The sequence below is a fragment of the Carassius carassius genome, chromosome 1, assembly GCF_963082965.1.
Source record: "Carassius carassius chromosome 1, fCarCar2.1, whole genome shotgun sequence".
Lineage (NCBI taxonomy): Eukaryota > Metazoa > Chordata > Actinopteri > Cypriniformes > Cyprinidae > Carassius > Carassius carassius.
Window position 1 is genome coordinate 53,750,003 of NC_081755.1, and position 23,825 is coordinate 53,773,827.

Sequence of the window (23,825 nt, forward strand, 5' to 3'; positions counted from 1 at the left end):
TAGGAACAGGAAAATGACAGCATCAATGATGCAAAGTTACTGAATTATGAAGAAATAAAGTTCAGTTTTAATGTCAGATATTAAGTAGAAGACAGTATTATTCAGATGAATGTAAACAGTTCCAGAGAAATCCTTCAGCTGCTGATGTGAAATCAGTGCAGCTTTACTATAACTAATATAACTATTACAGATCACAGTCCACAATAACAACTGACTGACCATTTATCTGATAAACATGCATGACTCTATGAATTATATACAGGGCTATATTCTTAATAAAGAAATGTAATTATAGCTATGAAAGGATAATACCCATACCGACAGACATTTAAATAAATAAAGAAGAAGAAAAGAAGAAGGATCTCTCACACTTTTTTCCTCTCATATTATGTATTTCTTTTGTCCGTTATATGACTTTATTTATATTTGTTTATTTACATTAATCAGTGCCATTGTAGATGTAAATTTTGTTCAGTAGGTTCAATAAAATAATAAATAAATAAAAACGCCGAGCTGGCGTCATAGCGCAGCGCAGGTCACGTGACGTGACGGGGGCGGAGATAGGAGTCACGTGGTGCCGGAAATAAAGTGCGCAGCTGTTTATCCAAGCGTTCATCACTGATCACAGATTAATAACACACTCCTTTACTGAATAGCGTCGTGCTGAAACTAACGTCTGTTTTCATCGAGTGTTGATCGACATGACGCTGAACCGAAACCATCACCCAAACGGAGGAGTCCTGATCCAGGCCGGAGAGAGGTACAAACTACACCTCAAACAAACAACAACAAACAACGAGACAAACACCGCCTCTGATAACAATAACACGATATATAAGAACACATACACATACTGTCATCTGTTGTCTGTGATGTCATGGATGAGTGTAGTTTGGTTAATTAATGAATGTCAGTCGTATGATTTAGTGACTGTGTTTAGTTGACTGCGCAGATTCTGACCCTCGACGTTAAGATGTCTGATTTAAAGGGACAGTTCACCCAATTATGTAAATTCTGTCGTTAATCGCTCGTCCTCATGTCGTTCTGAACCCATGACACCTTTGTTCCCTCTTCAGAACTCAAATTAAGATATTTCTGATGAAATCCGGGAGCTCTCTGACCCTCCATAAACCGCAGTGTAACTGGCACATTCAAGGCCCAGATACATAGTGAAGACATCATTAAAATAGTCCATGTGAGGATACACTAATCAGCCTAAACATGTTTTTCCTGAAAAAACACACAGTGATACAGAGTCATCTTCTGGCCCTGGAAAAGAAAGCCTGGCTTGGTTCTTTAACTGGTAATTAAACATGACGATGGTTAGAATGATATGATTTCTGATAAAGTGTATCCAGTCGAGGCCTTCATTAATTGTGATTCTTCATATGTAATAGATGAGGTAGACCGTTATATTGGTCAAAAGAAATAGTGTTTGAGAGTATCTAAACATAACTATGTTATTTTGGGTTCTTCGATCCTCACCCTTACAGACAGACAGTGTGGGTGATTTCTGAAGGAACTGTAGTAACATGTTTGTTCACATGTGTTGAGAAACTCTGTGGTGCTGTTCTGGGAACAGATGTGTGCTTGACTTTCCAGCGTGACCTCACTTCCTGTTTCATCCTGCTCTTTCAGCATCTTACGAGAATGCAAGAACGTCGAGCTTTCCTTCAGTGACATCACGCCCAAAAACGAGCTGTTCAAGGGGACCAAGAAGGGCTCTGTGTTCCTCACCCAGTACAGGGTAATTATAACCCACCCAAACACAGCTTAACGTACTCCCTAGGGCTGTCAAGAGCAATCGCATCCTAAAGAAAAGTTTGTTTACATTACATATATGCACGTGTACTGTGTACTTTTGTTATGTATCTGTATATACAAACAGTTAATATTATGGTGCATATGTTTATATTCTTATATTTTATATGTATCAATATATTCATCATATAAACATATATAATATATTAATGCATGCGTTAGTATTTATATACGTAACAGATATATACAGTGTACACACGTAATATGTACACACAAACTTTCATTTTGGATGTGATTAATCACTTGACAGTACTATTCATAACCTATCCAATCACAGCTTAACTAACCCATAATGTGTCCAAATACAGGTTAACTGAAGTATGAATCACTCAAAATCAGTTTAACTAATTCAAAATGTGTCCAAATACAGGTTAACCGTTTGAAAGATGCCAGATCTTCTAATCGTGATAACTGATCTCTGGCTAATTTGCTTCTTCAAATGAATTTTCGGTTTTCAGATATCTGGTTTAAGTTGAAATGTAAGATAGTTACTGCGTGTTCCCTATAAAGGGCAGATGAATCGAAACTATGATCAGCAATGCAGCGTCTTTAATTATAACATCATATAATTAAAAAAGACACCCGATGAAGAACTTGACACATTTTTGGACTTGTATAAAGAAACAGCCAAGCGAATGAAACTCCATAAATGTTATACTAGATAATGAAATGTGCACAGTTTTTATTAGGAGTTCTCCAATCAGGATTGAGGCCGATCACAGAACGCAATATCTTATCTATAACACGGGTTAACCGATCCAAGACCCACCCAAACATGGGTTAACCGATCCAAGACTTACCCAAACACGGGTTAACCGATCCAAGACTCACCCAAACACGGGTTAACCGATCCAAGACTTACCCAAACACGGGTTAACCGATCCAAGACCCACCCAAACACGGGTTAACCGATCCAAGACCCACCCAAACACGGGTTAACCGATCCAAGACCCACCCAAACACGGGTTAACCGATCCAAGACTTACCCAAACACGGGTTAACCGATCCAAGACTCACCCAAACACGGGTTAACCGATCCAAGACTCACCCAAACACGGGTTAACCGATCCAAGACTCACCCAAACACGGGTTAACCGATCCAAGACTCACCCAAACACGGGTTAACCGATCCAAGACCCACCCAAACATGGGTTAACCGATCCAAGACCCACCCAAACATGGGTTAACCGATCCAAGACTCACCCAAACACGGGTTAACCGATCCAAGACTCACCCAAACACGGGTTAACCGATCCAAGACTTACCCAAACACGGGTTAACCGATCCAAGACCCACCCAAACACGGGTTAACCGATCCAAGACCCACCCAAACACGGGTTAACCGATCCAAGACCCACCCAAACACGGGTTAACCGATCCAAGACTCACCCAAACACGGGGTTAACCGATCCAAGACTCACCCAAACACGGGTTAACCGATCCACGACTCACCCAAACACGGGTTAACCGATCCACGACTCACCCAAACACGGGTTAACCGATCCACGACTCACCCAAACACGGGTTAACCGATCCAAGACTCACCCAAACACGGGTTTACCGATCCACGACTCACCCAAACACGGGTTAACCGATCCACGACTCACCCAAACACGGGTTAACCGATCCACGACTCACCCAAACACGGGTTAACCGATCCACGACTCACCCAAACACGGGTTAACCGATCCAAGACTCACCCAAACACGGGTTAACCGATCCAAGACTCACCCAAACACGGGTTAACCGATCCAAGACTCACCCAAACATGGGTTAACCGATCCAAGACTCACCCAAACACGGGTTAACCGATCCAAGACTCACCCAAACACGGGTTAACCGATCCAAGACTCACCCAAACATGGGTAACCGATCCAAGACTCACCCAAACACGGGTTAACCGATCCAAGACTCACCCAAACACGGGTTAACCGATCCAAGACTCACCCAAACACGGCTAACCGATCCAAGACTCACCCAAACACGGGTTAACCGATCCAAGACTCACCCAAACACGGGTTAACCGATCCAAGACTCACCCAAACACGGGTTAACCGATCCAAGACTCACCCAAACACGGGTTAACCGATCCCACACAGACACAGATTGCAAATAAATGATAGCTAAAAATTGATAGCCTGAATTCACTGTAAGTTGCTTTGGATAAAAGCGTTTGCGAAATGCATAAATTTAATTTAATGACATTTTTAAATTTTAATTTATTTAAATGACTGCACAGACACTATTTAACTGAACAGAGATGACATCACTGAATTCAATGATGAACTGCCTTTAACTATCATTTTTCATTATTGACACTGTTTTCCTAATGAATGTTGTTCAGTTGCTTTGACGCAATGTATTTTGTTTAAAGCGCTATATAAATAAAGGGGACTTGACTTGACAGAGGTTAACCAGGTGTGTGTGTGTTTCAGATGGTGTTCGTCAGCAGCACGGTGAATGAGAAGTTCTGCTCCTTCATGTTCCCGTATTACCTGATGAAGAACTGCAGCATCGAGCAGCCCGTGTTTGCTGCAAACTACATCCAGGGGTTGATCAAAGCCGAGGCGGGAGGTACACTGCTTTACCCAGCATGCACTTGCTGCACACTCTCACGCTCAGGTGTTCGGCTCACGCTCACGTGTGTCTCTCTCTGTCAGGTGGATGGGAAGGTCAGGCCAACTTCAAGATGTCTTTCCCCAGCGGAGGAGCCATTGAGCTGGGACAGCACCTCTTCAAACTGGCCACCAACGGTCAGGAAACAAACAGTCAATGAGTCACTCAGCCACTGAATCAATGAGTCAATGAGTCACTCAGCCACTGAATCAATGAGTCAATGAGTCACTCAGCCACTGAATCAATGAGTCAATGAGTCACTCAGCCACTGAATCAATGAGTCAATGAGTCACTCAGCCACTGAATCAATGAGTCAATGAATCACTGAGTCAATGAGTCACTCAGGCACTGAATCAATGAATCAGTGAATCAATGAGTCACTCAGGCACTGAGTCAGTGAGTCACTCAATCACTGAATCACTGAGTCACTCAGCCACTGAATCAAGGAATCAGTGAATCACTGAGTCTCTGAATAAATGCATCACTCAATCAGTGAGTTACTGAATCAAAGAGACCCTAAGTCATTGAATCTGTGTGTGTGCAGCGTCTCGAGCTCCTCCGGCTCAGAACGGAGCGTTTGGATTGGCTGTAGGGATGAACGGATACGCCAGTCCAGCCATGCCACAGATGCAGCCGTACCCATATCCCAGCATGCCACAGGCCGGGTACAACCCCTACCCACAACCCCCTGCAGCAGGTACGGTCAGACTGAGCTGGAGAATCACAGGCATGTCTTCAGAACGGATGAACTGATGTGTGTGTGTGTGTGTGTAGGTGTGTATCCCAGCGCTCCCATGTACATGGCTCCTCCTCCTCCGTACCCTGGACCTCCTCAGAACTGGTGTCCTCCTCCAGGTAACACACACACACTCACACACTCACACACACACACACACACACACACACACAGACAGGCCTGTCGCGATAGTCAGTCAATCAATTAATCGCACCATAAACAAATGAGCTCAAGTTTTTCTCTGCAGAGACTCAAGAACTGCAACAACTGCAGTGTTTGGGTGCACCCCATTCTTCAAAAACGATGGCTATTTTCACGCCGAAGGAAGCTGATTGGTTGGTTGTGCGCTTGTGTCATTCTGAACAGCTGAGATGTTTTGAACTCGATGCGGTGCGGACGCGCCTGGAGAAAACAAGCGTCTCTTCCAGTAAGAGCGCACATACCGCATTGAAATGACGAACTTGAGCACAAAAAGACGTGATATGTGCCCCTTCATCGGTCAACATGTTTACTTTCGGTCAACGGTTAAATACAAAATTCATAAATTTTGAGCCACACAAAGTCCACATGTTGGTATTTGCTCTGAATCTGCCATTAAACCTCTCACTTCTGCTTTATTTGAACAAAGCTTTAAGCTGGAGAAATCATCTTTCTACAGTTTTTAGCATATGGCCTGTTGAGGCTTCGTTTGTTTGTGTACGAAGCTCATAACTGGCACTGTTTATCTCTGAGCCTGATGTTTAATACTTTTTGTGAAGTGCAAATTATTATTTTTTTATTTTTTTAAACAGATGCTGACAGTCCATTGCTCTTATTGTATTTTGGATGTTTTTTTCATTTATTGTGGATATTTAAAATGTTTTCCATTTTCAGTGTTAAGTATTCTTTAGAAATAAGTTTATTGATCTTTGAAAAGGTGTACCTGTGTAATTATGCCATTATCATTATATTAGTTTAAACTGGTCTTAGAACGACAATATTAGCGTTTATCATGTTAATTTCTTGGACAATTTATTGTCCAGCAAACTTGATCGTGACAGGCCTACACACACACACACACACACACACACACACACACACACACACACACACACACACACACGTGTGAGTCTCTGGTCACATGATCTCTCTGTGTTTCTCAGTGGCTAATGGAAACGCTAAAGCAACAGAAGCGGCCAGCAGCGCCTTCTACAATCCCAGCAACCCTCACAGCGTCTACATGCCCATGGTGAGACACACACACACACACACACACAGCGTCTACATGCCCATGGTGAGACACACACACACACACACACACACACACACACACAGCGTCTACATGCCCATGGTGAGACACACACACACACACACACACACACACAGCGTCTACATGCCCATGGTGAGAGACACACACACACACACACACACACACATAGCGTCTACATGCCCATGGTGAGACACACACACACACACACACAGCGTCTACATGCCCATGGTGAGACACACACACACACACACACACACACACACAGCGTCTACATGCCCATGGTGAGACACACACACACACACACACACACAGCGTCTACATGCCCATGGTGAGACACACACACACACACACACACACACACAGCATCTACATGCCCATGGTGAGACACACACACACACACACACACACACACACACAGCGTCTACATGCCCATGGTGAGACACACCCACACACACACACACACACACACACACTCTGACACACACACACACACACACACTGACACACACACACACACACAGCGTCTACATGCCCATGGTGAGAGACACACACACACACACACACACACACACAGCGTCTACATGCCCATGGTGAGACACACACACACACACACTCTGACACACACACACACTGACACACACACACACACAGCGTCTACATGCCCATGGTGAGAGACACACACACACACACACACACACACAGCGTCTACATGCCCATGGTGAGACACACACACACACACACACACACACACACACACACAGCGTCTACATGCCCATGGTGAGACACACACACACACACACACACAGCGTCTACATGCCCATGGTGAGACACACACACACACACACTCTGACACACACACACACACACTGACACACACACACACACAGCGTCTACATGCCCATGGTGAGAGACACACACACACACACACACACACACACACACACACAGCGTCTACATGCCCATGGTGAGACACACACACACACACACACACACACACACACACAGCGTCTACATGCCCATGGTGAGACACACACACACACACACACACACACACACACACACACACACACACAGCGTCTACATGCCCATGGTGAGACACACACACACACACACATACACACACACACACACAGCGTCTACATGCCCATGGTGAGACACACACACACACACACAGCATCTACATGCCCATGGTGAGACACACACACACACACACACACACACACACACAGCGTCTACATGCCCATGGTGAGACACACACACACACACACACACACACACACACAGCGTCTACATGCCCATGGTGAGAGACACACACACACACACACACACACACACACACACACACACAGCATCTACATGCCCATGGTGAGACACACACACACACACACACACACACACACAGCGTCTACATGCCCATGGTGAGACACACACACACACACACACACACACACACACAGCGTCTACATGCCCATGGTGAGACACACACACACACACACACACACACACACACACACACACACAGCATCTACATGCCCATGGTGAGACACACACACACACACACACACACACACACACAGCGTCTACATGCCCATGGTGAGACACACCCACACACACACACACACACACACACTCTGACACACACACACACACACACTGACACACACACACACACAGCGTCTACATGCCCATGGTGAGAGACACACACACACACACACACACACACACACAGCGTCTACATGCCCATGGTGAGACACACACACACACACACTCTGACACACAAACACTGACACACACACACACACAGCGTCTACATGCCCATGGTGAGAGACACACACACACACACACACACACACAGCGTCTACATGCCCATGGTGAGACACACACACACACACACACACACACAGCGTCTACATGCCCATGGTGAGACACACACACACACACACACACAGCGTCTACATGCCCATGGTGAGACACACACACACACACACTCTGACACACACACACACACACTGACACACACACACACACAGCGTCTACATGCCCATGGTGAGAGACACACACACACACACACACACACACACACAGCGTCTACATGCCCATGGTGAGAGACACACACACACACACACACACACACACACAGCGTCTACATGCCCATGGTGAGACACACACACACACACACACACAGCGTCTACATGCCCATGGTGAGACACACACACACACACACACACACAGCGTCTACATGCCCATGGTGAGACACACACACACACACACATACACACACACACACACAGCGTCTACATGCCCATGGTGAGACACACACACACACATACACACACAGCGTCTACATGCCCATGGTGAGACACACACACACACACACACACACACACACACATACACACACAGCGTCTACATGCCCATGGTGAGAGACACACACACACACACACACACACACACAGCGTCTACATGCCCATGGTGAGACACACACACACACACACACACACACAGCGTCTACATGCCCATGGTGAGACACACACACACACACACACACACAGCGTCTACATGCCCATGGTGAGACACACACACACACACACACACACACACACACACACAGCGTCTACATGCCCATGGTGAGACACACACACACACACACATACACACACACACACACACACACAGCGTCTACATGCCCATGGTGAGACACACACACACACACACACAGCGTCTACATGCCCATGGTGAGACACACACACACACACACACATACACACACACACACACACACACAGCGTCTACATGCCCATGGTGAGACACACACACACACACACACAGCGTCTACATGCCCATGGTGAGACACACACACACACACACATACACACACACACACACACACAGCGTCTACATGCCCATGGTGAGACACACACACACACACACACACACACACACACACACACACAGCGTCTACATGCCCATGGTGAGACACACACACACACACACACACAGCGTCTACATGCCCATGGTGAGACACACACACACACACACACACACACATACACACACAGCGTCTACATGCCCATGGTGAGACACACACACACACACACACACACACAGCGTCTACATGCCCATGGTGAGACACACACACACACATACACACACAGCGTCTACATGCCCATGGTGAGACACACACACACACACACACACACACACACACATACACACACAGCGTCTACATGCCCATGGTGAGACACACACACACACACACATACACACACACACACAGCGTCTACATGCCCATGGTGAGACACACACACACACACACACACACACACACACATACACACACAGCGTCTACATGCCCATGGTGAGACACACACACACACACACACACACACACACATACACACACAGCGTCTACATGCCCATGGTGAGACACACACACACACACACACATACACACACAGCGTCTACATGCCCATGGTGAGACACACACACACACACACACACACACACACACATACACACACACAGCGTCTACATGCCCATGGTGAGACACACACACACACATACACACACAGCGTCTACATGCCCATGGTGAGAGACACACACACACACACACACACACACACACACACAGCGTCTACATGCCCATGGTGAGACAAACACACACACACACACACACACATACACACACAGCGTCTACATGCCCATGGTGAGACACACACACACACACACACACACACACACAGCGTCTACATGCCCATGGTGAGACAAACACACACACACACACACACACATACACACACAGCGTCTACATGCCCATGGTGAGACACACACACACACACACACACACACACACAGCGTCTACATGCCCATGGTGAGACACACACACACACACACACACATACACACACAGCGTCTACATGCCCATGGTGAGACACACACACACACACACAGCGTCTACATGCCCATGGTGAGACACACACACACACCTACACACACACACACACCTACACACACACACACACACCTACACACACACACACACACACCTACACACACACACACACACACCTACACACACCTACACACACACACACACACACATACACACCCACACACACACACACCTCCCCACAGACACAGACACACACACACACACACACACACACACACACACACGACACTAAAACAACACTACTCACTGCTATTATAATCAGGCTTTTTCTTTTATTATTCATTAGAATTTTGGCCACATTTTCATTTCAGTTAGCTTTTTTTGGTCATTTTATATTTGTAAAAAAAAGGTACTAAAGGTATTTTTAATAAAAGTATTAAATATTAGATTCAGTTTTGGAGGTAATTATTAATCCTAAAAGATTCCATTAATGCTAGTCTCTGAAGTCAAATCTGAATAATAAATACATGATGTATAAATACATGATTATAAATAAAAAATGACTCATTATAACATTTCCTCATGAAATCATAAAGCACTAAATCTAGAAGAAGAAAACCTAGCGTTTGTATTTCTGACTGAATCACATAAATTCTAGAGAAAATGAGCTGATTTCGTAGAGTCATTGATCAGAAGTGTGTGTTAATGTGAAGTGAATCTCATTGATCAGAAGTGTGTGTGTGTGTGTGTGAAGCGACGCTCTGAATCATTCCTCATGTGTCTGCTGTTTGTTGTTGGTTCAGGATCAGCCTCCTCCGTACTATCCTCCTGAGAATCCAGAGAAGAAGAACAACTGAGACTCGCCTGGAGGACACCGTGATTCGCTCGTGTGATTCGCTCGTGTGATTCGCTCGTGTGCTGGACGACTCTTTTGATTCAGTGTGAGCTGAGGTAGCCCACTCATGTATGCAGTTTTACTATTTACCAGAAGACAAGTACAATTAACACGTCTATATCTGCCTGCTCAGATTTTAATCCTGGTGTGTGTGATGCTGAACTCTTCTGTAAACTCCTTTTGATAATAATATAATCCTAATTCATAAGTGGATCATTCCTGATAGACCTGGTGTAGACGGATGAATAAAGCTCTATATTCTGTCTCTGTTCTTCTGTTTCTGTTCATTTCAGCTGCCAACCGTCTGCATTTCTAAAGGAATTAACACAGCGAAGCTTTGTTTCCTGAAATCACGTGACCTTGATTTATAACTGGTTCAAAAGGAGTGATTGGTGAAGGTTTTGAGCTTCACTAGCTCCTGCGGTTTAATCCAGTTAGTCAAGGCTGTATAATGACGACTGAGAACAGTAGAAACCTGTATCGAGTCTTTGCTCCATCATGTGATGTGCTCATTAAAGACATGTGGACTTTATCCATTAGCTTTCAGAAATCCTTCATCTTTGTGTGATGCTTTTTGAGTCCAGCTAAGGCTGATTTGAGCAGGTTTTCTTTTTCATCTGCTAGTAGAAAATGGCCTTGATTTTAACGATAAAAACCCATTCATTAGTTAACGGTAAGTTCTCCTAACTATTATGATGAAAAACCACTTTGGACATTACAAGAAGTTTTACACTATTGTTTTTGAAGTGGAAAATGATGTATAATTTACAGTAAAAAGAAAAAAAGAAACGTAAATTGACATTGCTAGGATTTCTGAAAGGGTATAACTGCAGCCTGGAGATCTCCAAAACGGGGTGGGAGCTCCAAAATAGGGCGTGGCTTCCTCCCATTGAGAGACAGACGCATGACACGCATGCCCAAACTCCGCCCACATCTGATTCTGAAGTTTTTATTGGTTGTGTCCGTTAAAGTGTTTCCTAAACTATACAACAAAAAACGCCAACCCCTAAAGCTACCCCACACCTTACCTTAACCAGTGAAACTGACTGAATGGTGGGATTGGTGCTGAATAGTGTGGTAAAGAAAGTTGCAGTTCAGGAGATTAACAGTTAATAAGATTATGCATTATGAGACTCGCCGGACAATGACACAGTTTTATTTACACCCAGCAATTTTTTTTTATTGAACTAGAAACAATGTTTCATTTATTAAGTTTTATTTTGAAATGTCAGTCAGTAACAATTGACTGAAGCCACAGCCAATGGAGAAAGTCTTTGTGAAAGGAGACCCCGCCCAATTTTGGAGATCTCCGGTCTGCAGTTATACCCACTTGGGATTTCCTGTCTTGTAATTTCCATTTTTAAAATCGGGTGATGATTAAAAATAGTCTGCATATTTCATTAAGTCAAGTCACCTTTATTTATATAGCGCTTTAAACAAAATACATTGCGTCAAAGCAACTGAACAACATTCATTAGGAAAACAGTGTCAATAATGCAAAAATGATAGTTAACAAAAAGCAAAACACAAAAGCGAACACATAATCCTCATATTTGGGGGAAATAACCCCAATTTTAGTACCGTTATGAATTTGGATTTATTTTTTATCAAGTTATCAAATATAGTAATGAGATGTGGTCGCTCCCAAAACATTACTGTCACTACCGAAACACGAGATGTTTGTCAGAAATAAAGTACACTGAATGATCAGATAAGATGTCATGATAGTTTTTGATTCGATGTAAATTAAAACGAATGAATCCTTTACTTTAAAATCAGTTTTGCCTTTTACAAACAAAAATTTGATTCTAAATATAACAAATATTGTACATTACACCTGAAATATTGTAAAAAAAAATAACAAAAAAAAAACACATAACATAGTGTCTTATTCTTGGTTTGTGATATGTTACACAGAGCGTGCGAAGCAAGGAGACGTACAGTGAGTACCGAACAAACTTGGAGCTTTACCGGCAAACGTGCAGCAGTATTCACGTCACACACAGATTTAGGATTCAGGGTGTATCTGAAGCATTGAGGATTCAGGGTGTATCTGAAGCGTTGAGGATTCAGGGTGTATCTGAAGCGTTGAGGATTCAGGGTGTATCTGAAGCGTTGAGGATTCAGGGTGTATCTGAAGCGTTGAGGATTCAGGGTGTTTCTGAAGCGTTGAGGATTCAGGGTGTATCTGAAGCGTTGAGGATTCAGGGTGTATCTGAAGCGTTGAGGATTCAGGGTGTATCTGAAGCGTTGAGGATTCAGGGTGTATCTGAAGCGTTGAGGATTCAGGGTGTTTCTGAAGCGTTGAGGATTCAGGGTGTATCTGAAGCGTTGAGGATTCAGGGTGTATCTGAAGCGTTGAGGATTCAGGGTGTATCTGAAGCGTTGAGGATTCAGGGTGTATCTGAAGCGTTGAGGATTCAGGGTGTATCTGAAGCGTTGAGGATTCAGGGTGTTTCTGAAGCGTTGAGGATTCAGGGTGTATCTGAAGCGTTGAGGATTCAGGGTGTATCTGAAGCGTTGAGGATTCAGGGTGTATCTGAAGCGTTGAGGATTCAGGGTGTATCTGAAGCGTTGAGGATTCAGGGTGTATCAAGCGTTGAGGATTCAGGGTGTATCTGAAGCGTTGAGGATTCAGGGTGCATCAAGCATTGAGGATTCAGGGTGTATCTGAAGCGTTGAGGATTCAGGGTGTATCAAGCGTTGAGGATTCAGGGTGTATCTGAAGCGTTGAGGATTCAGGGTGTATCTGAAGCGTTGAGGATTCAGGGTGTATCAAGCGTTGAGGATTCAGGGTGTATCTGAAGCATTGAGGATTCAGGGTGTATCTGAAGCATTGAGGATTCAGGGTGTATCAAGCATTGAGGATTCAGGGTGTATCTGAAGCGTTGAGGATTCAGGGTGTATCTGAAGCGTTGAGGATTCAGGGTGTATCTGAAGCGTTGAGGATTCAGGGTGTATCTGAAGCGTTGAGGATTCAGGGTGTATCTGAAGCGTTGAGGATTCAGGGTGTATCTGAAGCGTTGAGGATTCAGGGTGTATCTGAAGCGTTGAGGATTCAGGGTGTATCTGAAGCGTTGAGGATTCAGGGTGTATCTGAAGCGTTGAGGATTCAGGGTGTATCTGAAGCATTGAGGATTCAGGGTGTATCAAGCATTGAGGATTCAGGGTGTATCTGAAGCGTTGAGGATTCAGGGTGTATCTGAAGCGTTGAGGATTCAGGGTGTATCTGAAGCGTTGAGGATTCAGGGTGTTTCTGAAGCGTTGAGGATTCAGGGTGTATCTGAAGCGTTGGGAATTCAGGGTGTATCTGAAGCGTTGAGGATTCAGGGTGTATCTGAAGCGTTGAGGATTCAGGGTGTATCTGAAGCGTTGAGGATTCAGGGTGTATCTGAAGCGTTGAGGATTCAGGGTGTATCTGAAGCGTTGAGGATTCAGGGTGTATCTGAAGCGTTGAGGATTCAGGGTGTATCTGAAGCGTTGAGGATTCAGGGTGTATCTGAAGCGTTGAGGATTCAGGGTGTATCTGAAGCGTTGAGGATTCAGGGTGTATCTGAAGCGTTGAGGATTCAGGGTGTATCTGAAGCGTTGAGGATTCAGGGTGTATCTGAAGCGTTGAGGATTCAGGGTGTATCTGAAGCGTTGAGGATTCAGGGTGTATCTGAAGCGTTGAGGATTCAGGGTGTATCTGAAGCGTTGAGGATTCAGGGTGTATCTGAAGCGTTGAGGATTCAGGGTGTATCTGAAGCGTTGAGGATTCAGGGTGTATCTGAAGCGTAGAGGATTCAGGGTGTATCTGAAGCGTTGAGGATTCAGGGTGTATCTGAAGCATTAGCGTTGAGGATTCAGGGTGTATCTGAAGCGTTGAGGATTCAGGGTGTATCTGAAGCGTTGAGGATTCAGGGTGTATCTGAAGCGTTGAGGATTCAGGGTGTATCTGAAGCGTTGAGGATTCAGGGTGTATCTGAAGCGTTGAGGATTCAGGGTGTATCTGAAGCATTAGCGTTGAGGATTCATGGTGTATCTGAAGCGTTGAGGATTCAGGGTGTATCTGAAGCATTAGCGTTGAGGATTCAGGGTGTATCTGAAGCATTAGCGTTGAGGATTCAGGGTGTATCTGAAGCGTTGAGGATTCAGGGTGTATCTGAAGCGTTGAGGATTCAGGGTGTATCTGAAGCGTTGAGGATTCAGGGTGTATCTGAAGCGTTGAGGATTCAGGGTGTATCTGAAGCGTTGAGGATTCAGGGTGTATCTGAAGCGTTGAGGATTCAGGGTGTATCTGAAGCATTAGCGTTGAGGATTCAGGGTGTATCTGAAGCGTTGAGGATTCAGGGTGTATCTGAAGCGTTGAGGATTCAGGGTGTATCTGAAGCATTGAGGAGGCTTTGGTGTTTTGCTCTTCCTCTGTGTTTGCAGAACCACAGGCTCCTCGTTTGTGCTGAGAAGATGACGATGGTTTCTGTGATACACCCGACCGTCTGAAGTACATGATAGGATCTTTATGTACTGGCAGGGTGGACAACAACAGCTGGTTATTTTAATAGTCTTAGTTCAGTCACAGATTGCTCAAAAGTTTTGTTAGCTTCTTGAATTTGCTCATGAAATTTATATCTGGTGAAAACTGTGTTCGTCCTGGGCATCACATACGCTTCGTACTTGTGGTAGTATGTTTGCAGTACCTTTGCTTCATCTGTCGTCAGCTGTTGAAGATATCTCTTCCTTTTTCTCCTATCCACGGGAGCAAATAACTGCACTTTTCGTCTTCAATATTACACACGAATATTACACATAGCTAAATGTGATTGGCTTTGGTTCATCATGTGACTTTCTCATCATTACCTGCTACTGATTACGAGTGTATTACAAATCAGTTAAATTACGTTTTTTTAAATGTAAATTTAGGTTACATCTGTACAACCAAAAATGTTGCCATTTTTTTAAACCATAAATTACACAGAATTCACAGAATAGTACAGATTTTTATTATTATTATTTTTTATACACAGTGCAAGAAAACACAAGTTTGATCAGTCAGAGTCCAGAGCCGGTGTCTCTCTGCAGTCGGGGGGGGGGGGTTAGTTATGACCATTACCAGCAGTCAAACCTTCACCATCATCTACAACAGATTCTGACCAGCTGTTTGCATTAGAAGAAGACCGAGAGAGATACAGAGAAGATGATACACTACAAGTCAAATCTTTTTTGAACTATTTTAATTTTTTTAAGAGGTCTCTTCTGCTCACCAAGCCTGCTTTTACGGTATTTGATTTAAAACATCTGGGGCCGGTTGCACCAGCTGTGCGTAAGTTATAACTTAGCCTAGTTTTGACGTAAATGGACACTAAGTTACGACTTACGGACTACTAAATATTTTTGCGTTGCACCATTAAACTTAGTTTAAACGTAACTATACGTTGTAACTAAATATTTACGGAAGCCTCTGTCCATGAATAACGGTCGGAATAAGATGTCAGCCAGATTAGATCACATTGATGAGCTCGTATTTGATCATGAAGAGCCGCAAGTTCGCCAACGAGTTTTACGAGACATCATCCGCTGGATATTTATGATGATGTCGACATATATGCTCGTTTGCGCTTTAAAAGAGAGGGCATAATGCGGATAACGGACATGATAGCGTCTGATATTCAGCACGAGACAGACAGAAACGGAGCTCTCTCCCCAAGCCTTCAAGTGTGTGTCGCTTTACGTTTTTTTGCAACTGGATCAATGCAAAATGTAATCGGCGATTGCATACAGATTCATAAATCTACAGTATGTAGAGTGATCCGAATATCTTCATGACTGAAATTTTTCTTCCTGTTTCTTTTCTCCTCCATGTGTGGGATAGATATTTTCAATTAAAAGTGTAATGTTTTGAGTTCGATAACGTGTGCTTTAATGTCTTTTTTAACTTTCAGTTTAGGCCAGTCAAGAATTTCAAAGAGTTTCAAAATACGCGCTGTTCAGACTATTTACTATTTACCTATTAGAAGGCTTGTGATTGGGTTAAGAAAAATAGACGTCATTCTATGCGACAACGCAATACTTTACGGAGAGCTTACGACCTACTAGCTACGTTCTGCCTTAAGAATAAATGGTGCAACCGAATAAAGTACAGAGTTAGTTATAAACTAGCTAGTTGTTACTAAGCCTCTAGTTTGGACTTTACGTTCCAGTTTAAGTAAGAACTTACGAACGGCTGGTGCAACCCTACCCTGTTTTCTGTGTGAATCTGTGTTAAAGTGTAATGTATTTCTGTGATGCTCCGCTGTATTTTCAGCATCATTCCTCCAGTCTTCAGTGTCACATGATCTTCAGAAATCAGGATAATATGATGATTTACTGCTCAAGAAACATTTCTGATTATTATCAGTGTTGAACACAGTTGAGTACTTTTTCTTGATTCAAATGATTCTTTGATTAATAGAAAGATGCAAAGATCAGTATTTTTCTAAAATAAAAAAACTTGTAACGTTATACACTATACCAAGCTTGGAGTCAGTATTATATGTGTGTGTATATATATATATATATATATATATATGTTTGAGGGTTATAGCAATTAATACTTTTATTTAGAAGACTGGAGTAATGATGCTGAAAATACAGCTGCACATCACAGAAATACATTACACTTTACAGAGATTCACACAGAAAACATCTGTTTAAAATAGTATAAATAATAAGAAATTTCACTGCTTTTGCTGTATTTTGGATCAAATAAATGCAGGCTTTTGTGAGCAGAAGATACTTATTTAAAAAGCGTTTGACTGGTAGGTTATTGATTCATTAACTGCTACAGGAAAACAATGAGAAGAACAACAAATAGCAGTGAATGGTAAAACTGTCTGCGCTTTAAACCAGTGTGTATTAAAATAACATGATAACAAACACCAGTTTACAATATTGTCAAGCAGCTGTTTGCGTACGATAAGTTGAAATAAGTGGAGGCCTTAAACATACAAGTGGCTGCGTTCCTCTGCAGTAGACCTGAACACGTGACAAAGGGATTATGGGTAATTGTAGCCACACACTCCGTCTCAGGGCTCGTCCTGCAGGAACCACACCTCGTTACGCCGGCCGTAGGGTTTGATCGGGGGGTCGTAGATGCAGCACAGGTACTGCTTGCGCTGGAAGGGGGCGGAGTCTCCCAGCGTACACGTCAGTCGCGACGCTTCTGCGCGAAACCCGCTCTCGCCTGCGAAACCACCGAAGCGCCTGCAGGGGGAGACAGATCTCAGTCTAGACAGGAGTTAAAGAGAGAGTTCACCCGGAAATAAAACAACTCTGTCATTAATTACTTACCCTCGTGTCGTTGCAAAGAAAACAAAAATAACTTTTGAGGGGTGAACTGTCCCTTTAAGACCCGTTCACACCAATGACAACAACTATAAAGATAGCGATAAAGATATGTGAGCCATGCTGGCTAAATAACTGTGAATGCGCGTGATCTAATTTTGAGTTGCAGAGAAGTGAAAAATGTCAGTTTTGGTCAATTTTGAGGTTTTCACAAAAATGAGTTCATTAAGCCCTCTTCTAGCAATCCAGTACATTATTGTGAAATATGTCACACAAGATTCACACAAACATAATCTGTTGTGTCTTACATGAAAGTTTAGTGAATAGTTGGGGAAACATCTGATGTGCAACATAATAATAGATCCATGCATAACAGTATAGATCTGTCTCAATGTTAATCAAACATTAGAAGAAAAGACAGAATCACTCACTGCTCTTGATCACTGTTTATTTGTCTTATTTTTAGTAACAGAGATAAAATAAAAATAGCTAATTGTGATTATTAATATAATAATTATTTAGAAAAGAAGTGGAGTTTGCTCTGTGATTTTATTTTATAATCTTCAGAAAACTAACTCCATTTTTCTCCAAATCTACTCTGCTGACTCTATCACCTTCAAACGCATCAGATTTCAGCAAGCCATATGTAATTATAAGGTATTTTAATGGAGAATTAAAATAATAATAATAATAATTAAGAAAATGTGCTCATTCTGACTCATTTTGCCAGCACGGGTCAGTCCTAAAAATCATTCTGAATATTAAAGAATAGCATGGTCCACACCAAAACTTTAACGATAAAGGCACAGAGAAACGATTTCGTTGGAATCACTTTCAGAACGCTGTTTTTTTCCAAACGGTGAATGTTACAAACATTGACAGCCAATCAGAATCCATCCTAAAGAGCTCAAGAGAATTTAAAGAAGCAGACAATATCATCTGCTGGTGTGGACGCTAAAATACTTAACTTTTTCTGTTTGCAGCGCTCTGATTGGCTGTCTGTCTGTTAGCAGAGCTCTGATTGGCTGGCTGGCTGGCCGTTAGCAGCGCTCTGATTGGCTGTGTTTCTGTCTACAGTTCTCTGATTGGCTGTGTGTCTGTTTGCAGCACTCTGATTGGCTGTGTGTCTGTTTGCAGCACTCTGATTGGCTGTGTGTCTGTTTGCAGCACTCTGATTGGCTGTGTGTCTGTTTGCAGCACTCTGATTGGCTGTGTGTCTGTTTGCAGCACTCTGATTGGCTGTGTGTCTGTTTGCAGCACTCTGATTGGCTGCATGTCTGTCTGCAGTGTTCTGATTGCCTTTATAGTTATAGCTCTTGCTGTGAGCAGGGCTTTACTGTGTGTTAACGTACAGGACGTATACGGTCATGCCCGGCCGGTCCTCGATGCGAATGGACGAATCGGTCGGGGTTGGGGGGGCGATCTGGAAGGATGATGGGATGCGCAGAGCGGCGACCAGGCGACGGTTTAATGAGCCGTCATCACGAGGAAACACGGTGAAGATGATGGGGACGGGCGTGTTCATCACCTCACCTGTGCAAGCACAGATCACAACACAAAACACAGCTCATTCAAACACTTCTAGCAGGATGAACTGATGAAACAAGATACATACTAAGAATGTTTTGTTAACATCACATTCTGTTGATGCACAATCTTTACTTGTAGCTTAGAGTTCATCCAGCAATCACAGTAATCTTTGTTACATATCAAAGTAACAAATCTCAAAGTCTCCGCTTTTAAACTGGCATGCTCTGATTGTCTGTTTAGCAGTGCTCTGATGGGCTGTGCATCTGTTTACAGTAGAGGTTGACCGGATTTAGACATTACAGACTCCGAAAACTAGGCTGGACCACACTGGCCGATACCGATTAATCAAACAATATTGTTTTAAATGGAAAGGCCTACTGAATGGAAACTAAAAAAGTGCTCTACTTTTTTTTTTTGTTAAGGACTTAACCATACTTTGTAAATTAATAAAAAAAAATATTATATATATATCAATAAAACTAGTTAATTAAAGCTAACAAAAGCAATCTGAAATCAACACACTCTAACAAGGATCAATAGTTTTTTGTCGGCTAAATGAACACATCAGTTTTCTTTTTCACGTCACAACTTTAAACATGCAGCTTCACTGGATAAAAAATGCATTAATGTGACCAGATGGATATAAACTAATTCAAATAGATGGTAATGATTGTGGCATTAAACATTTGGGTTGGACTGCTTGAGGTGCTGCTAATGCTCGTATCCTCTCAGCCTTGATACCAAACATGATGCTGTTCTTTCTTCACTAATGCAGCATCTAATTAACTAATTACCAAGTAATGATATGAAAACATGCACTGTAGTACATTATAGCACTATAGTTTGTTGTCAAAGTTTTAAATCCGCCTCTTAAAGTGCTCTGTTCAGCGCAGAATCAGGTGTCAAAACAAACAGCAGGAGCTGACAGTGGTTCACCTCTAGAGAGCGCTGTCGTTTTCATTCTGTATAATGACCACAGACACTTCGCAGCTTCTCCAGCAGCAAACACAACCCAGAAAACTATCGGCATGAGCTTTTACCAATAACCGATACTTCCACCAAATAAATATCGGTGCCGATCAATCACCAAAACCGATACATTTGTCAACGTCTACGTAGTTTGCAGTACTCTGATTGGCTCTGTGCCTGTTTGCTCTGTGATTGGATTGCCTGCTAGTCTATTTGCAGCTGATTGGCTGTGTGTCTGTTTGCAGGGCTCTGATTGGCTCACCTTGTTCATTGTCTCCACTCATGTAGGCGAGAAGCTTCCGCTGAAGATCACCTGAAACCTGATCGAAGCTCCGCCCCTCCAGACTCACACACACGTGCTTACACGCATCATAGCGGCGCACCTCATAACTCACCCCATCCTGACAGAGAGAGAAAGAGAGAGAGAGAGAGAGAGAGAGAGAGAGAGAGAGAGAGACAGCAGTGAGTCAGTTCATTTCAGCAGAATAAACGCCTTCAGCCACATAAACACACACACACACACACACACACGCAGAATCTGTGTGTGTGTGTGTGTGTGTGTGTGTGTGACTGGTAATTATAGTCTGTCTAGGTGTCAGTTGGACTCCGTAATTAATGCTGCTCAGCTAATATTAGCTCATGTGTTTAATTATTCATATTTGACCGTGTGTAATGTGTGTGTGTGTGTGTGTGTATTCTGTGTCATCTGTAATTAAGAGTGTTTGACCGGCTCAGATCTCATGACTGTGTGATGTTTCAGCTCAATGTCTGAGATTCATTTTGACATGACTCGAGCACAAAAGAATCACACGAAAACACGTTTTGCCACAAGCTCATTTTTAACAATCTGAAGGTTTTCTGCATTAATTTACAGACATTCACCTCAAACTGTAAAGATCTCCATCACCTCCAGACACAAAAATGTTTACAATTTTTGCTACATTAATTCAATATACTAATACCACTTTATACTTGAATTATACTTTTAACTTTTTTACATGACAGCTGTGACCATGTGTTTAACTGTTGTGTACATTACATCAGAATGCAAATATGTAAAACTCATAAAGCTCCAACAATAGGCTTGATTCTTGATTTCTCAATTCTTTCTTTGGATTTTGTGATGAAAAAGAGCCAAACATAATCTCAGAATCATGAGTTAACAGTCAGATCTTTAGTTAGTGAAGGTGCAGAGAGTGATGTGAGCTGAACTATCAGTAAATATCACTTCAATCAGTCTGTGTGTGTGTGTGTGTGTGTGTGTGTTACCTTGCATTCAGTGCTCAGCAGCTTGTACTCGCTCTCTTCAGTGGCTCCAAGCAGCCAGTTTTTGATCATGACAAACATGCTGAACACAGCTGAAGAATCAACCCTCCGTCAGGTGTGTGTGTGTGTGTGTGTGTGAGCTGCGCGTCTCCTCCCCCTGATTCATCTGTCATCACAGAAGAGCCTGGATCACTGCACTTATAGAGTCAAGAGCACAGAGAGTCACAGAGACAAGACACAGCATCTCGAGTTCAAGCCTGAGGACAAAATACGCCACGGTCAGTCAGACTAACACACACGCGCGCACACACACACACACACGCGCGCACACACACACACACACACATACGCGCACACACACACACACACACACACACACAGATGAGTTCTTATGCTTCCTGCGCAAAAACAATAACACTAGCTATGTTTCCATCTATCTATTTTTATGCAGATTTTGTACCAATCTTTGATTTTTGCACCAAGGTGCTCATAAATTATGAAAATGTGCATACAAAAACTTAAGCGCACAATTGAGTAGGATAAATGTTTCTTGAGCAGTAAATCATCATATATTCATGATTTCTGAAGATCATGTGACACTGAAGACTGGAGGAATGATGCTGGAAATACAGCGGAGCATCACAGAAATACATTACACTTTAACAGATATTCACAGAGAAAACTTTTCACAGTATTACTTCTTTAAAAAACTTCTTACTATTCAAAAACTTTTAACTGGTAATGTACATTGATGACAGGCTTTGCAGATTTCAGAATGACCAAACAACATTTCAGATCAGATGCTCTAGCTTGATCTGTTCAACATGGCTTCGCTGAATTCGGATGCCATCCAGGTCGTCCAGGTTGCCCTGCTTAGATGGTGTGTTTATTTACTTTTTTACTTTCTTTTGCTCTCTCTTTTTACACACATATCGTCTGCACTGATCACTTACGACAGAGAAACACTTTTGGACATTGGACACCGCTTCACTGACCTTTTTCAGGACACTTTGTGCTCCAATCCATCGTGGCCATCTGAGATTCTCCAGAACAATGTCCACTTGAATAACCACCCGAGCCGACGGATCAAGAAACACCGCGGGAAACACGCTGGGATTCACAACAGACTGAGGAAAAGAACACACAGCCCTCCTCTGTCATTGCTACACTCAAGTTTAAGAATGCCTACAAAGCTCGCTCACTGCCGGCTTTCGGCAAATCAGACCATGCCGCCATTTTCCTCACACCGGAATATAAATAACGGCTCGTTCAAGATCCCCCGGTGCAGAGGGTGGTGACGCGATGGTTCGCCCAATCAGAAGCCATGCTACAGGGGGCTCTTGATGATGTAGACTAGGACATGTTTTGGGCAAGTTCATCTGACGTCAGCGAGTTCACGGATGTAGCATTAAGCTTTGTAACACGCTAGCCGGACAACAAGCTATGGATACAATATCTATAAGGACATTCTCTAATCAGAAACCGTGGGTGGACAGATCAATCCGTGCAGCAGTAAGCAAACGCACTGCTGCTTACAACGCCGTCTTCT

At 43.3% G+C, this 23,825-nt stretch overlaps 2 protein-coding genes across 2 annotated transcripts; one reads left to right on the forward strand and one right to left on the reverse strand.

Moving 5' to 3' along the window:
• The first annotated feature begins 550 nt into the window (after positions 1-550).
• Positions 551-11,215, forward strand: wbp2nl (WBP2 N-terminal like). Its single transcript, XM_059502969.1, has 8 exons — positions 551-760; positions 1,639-1,747; positions 4,257-4,395; positions 4,482-4,574; positions 4,982-5,134; positions 5,212-5,292; positions 6,316-6,401; positions 11,118-11,215. The coding sequence occupies exons 1-8, from the start codon at positions 702-704 to the stop codon at positions 11,169-11,171; spliced, it is 774 nt and encodes a 257-aa protein (XP_059358952.1). The 5' UTR covers positions 551-701; the 3' UTR covers positions 11,172-11,215.
• A 6,638-nt stretch (positions 11,216-17,853) lies between these two features.
• LOC132097879 (heme-binding protein 1-like) lies at positions 17,854-23,328 on the reverse strand. Its single transcript, XM_059503894.1, has 5 exons — positions 23,272-23,328; positions 22,280-22,533; positions 21,273-21,411; positions 19,864-20,044; positions 17,854-18,430 (listed from the first exon to the last, which is right to left on the reverse strand). The coding sequence occupies exons 2-5, from the start codon at positions 22,355-22,357 to the stop codon at positions 18,253-18,255; spliced, it is 576 nt and encodes a 191-aa protein (XP_059359877.1). The 5' UTR covers positions 22,358-22,533; positions 23,272-23,328; the 3' UTR covers positions 17,854-18,252.
• Positions 23,329-23,825: the final 497 nt, after the last annotated feature.

What these genes read in the sequence shown, in the direction of transcription:
- LOC132097879 (XM_059503894.1), bottom strand. Translation starts at nt 22,357, where the DNA reads ATGTTTGTCATGATCAAAAACTGGCTGCTTGGAGCCACTGAAGAGAGC. An exon ending in TGCTGAGCACTGAATGCAAG is followed by an intron (nt 21,412 to 22,279) that starts GTAACACACACA and finishes TCTCTCTGTCAG; the next exon opens with GATGGGGTGAGTTATGAGGT. An exon ending in GAGTGGAGACAATGAACAAG is followed by an intron (nt 20,045 to 21,272) that starts GTGAGCCAATCA and finishes GTGCTTGCACAG; the next exon opens with GTGAGGTGATGAACACGCCC.
- wbp2nl (XM_059502969.1), top strand. Translation starts at nt 702, where the DNA reads ATGACGCTGAACCGAAACCATCACCCAAACGGAGGAGTCCTGATCCAG. An exon ending in GAACTGGTGTCCTCCTCCAG is followed by an intron (nt 5,293 to 6,315) that starts GTAACACACACA and finishes TGTGTTTCTCAG; the next exon opens with TGGCTAATGGAAACGCTAAA. An exon ending in ACAGCGTCTACATGCCCATG is followed by an intron (nt 6,402 to 11,117) that starts GTGAGACACACA and finishes TTGTTGGTTCAG; the next exon opens with GATCAGCCTCCTCCGTACTA.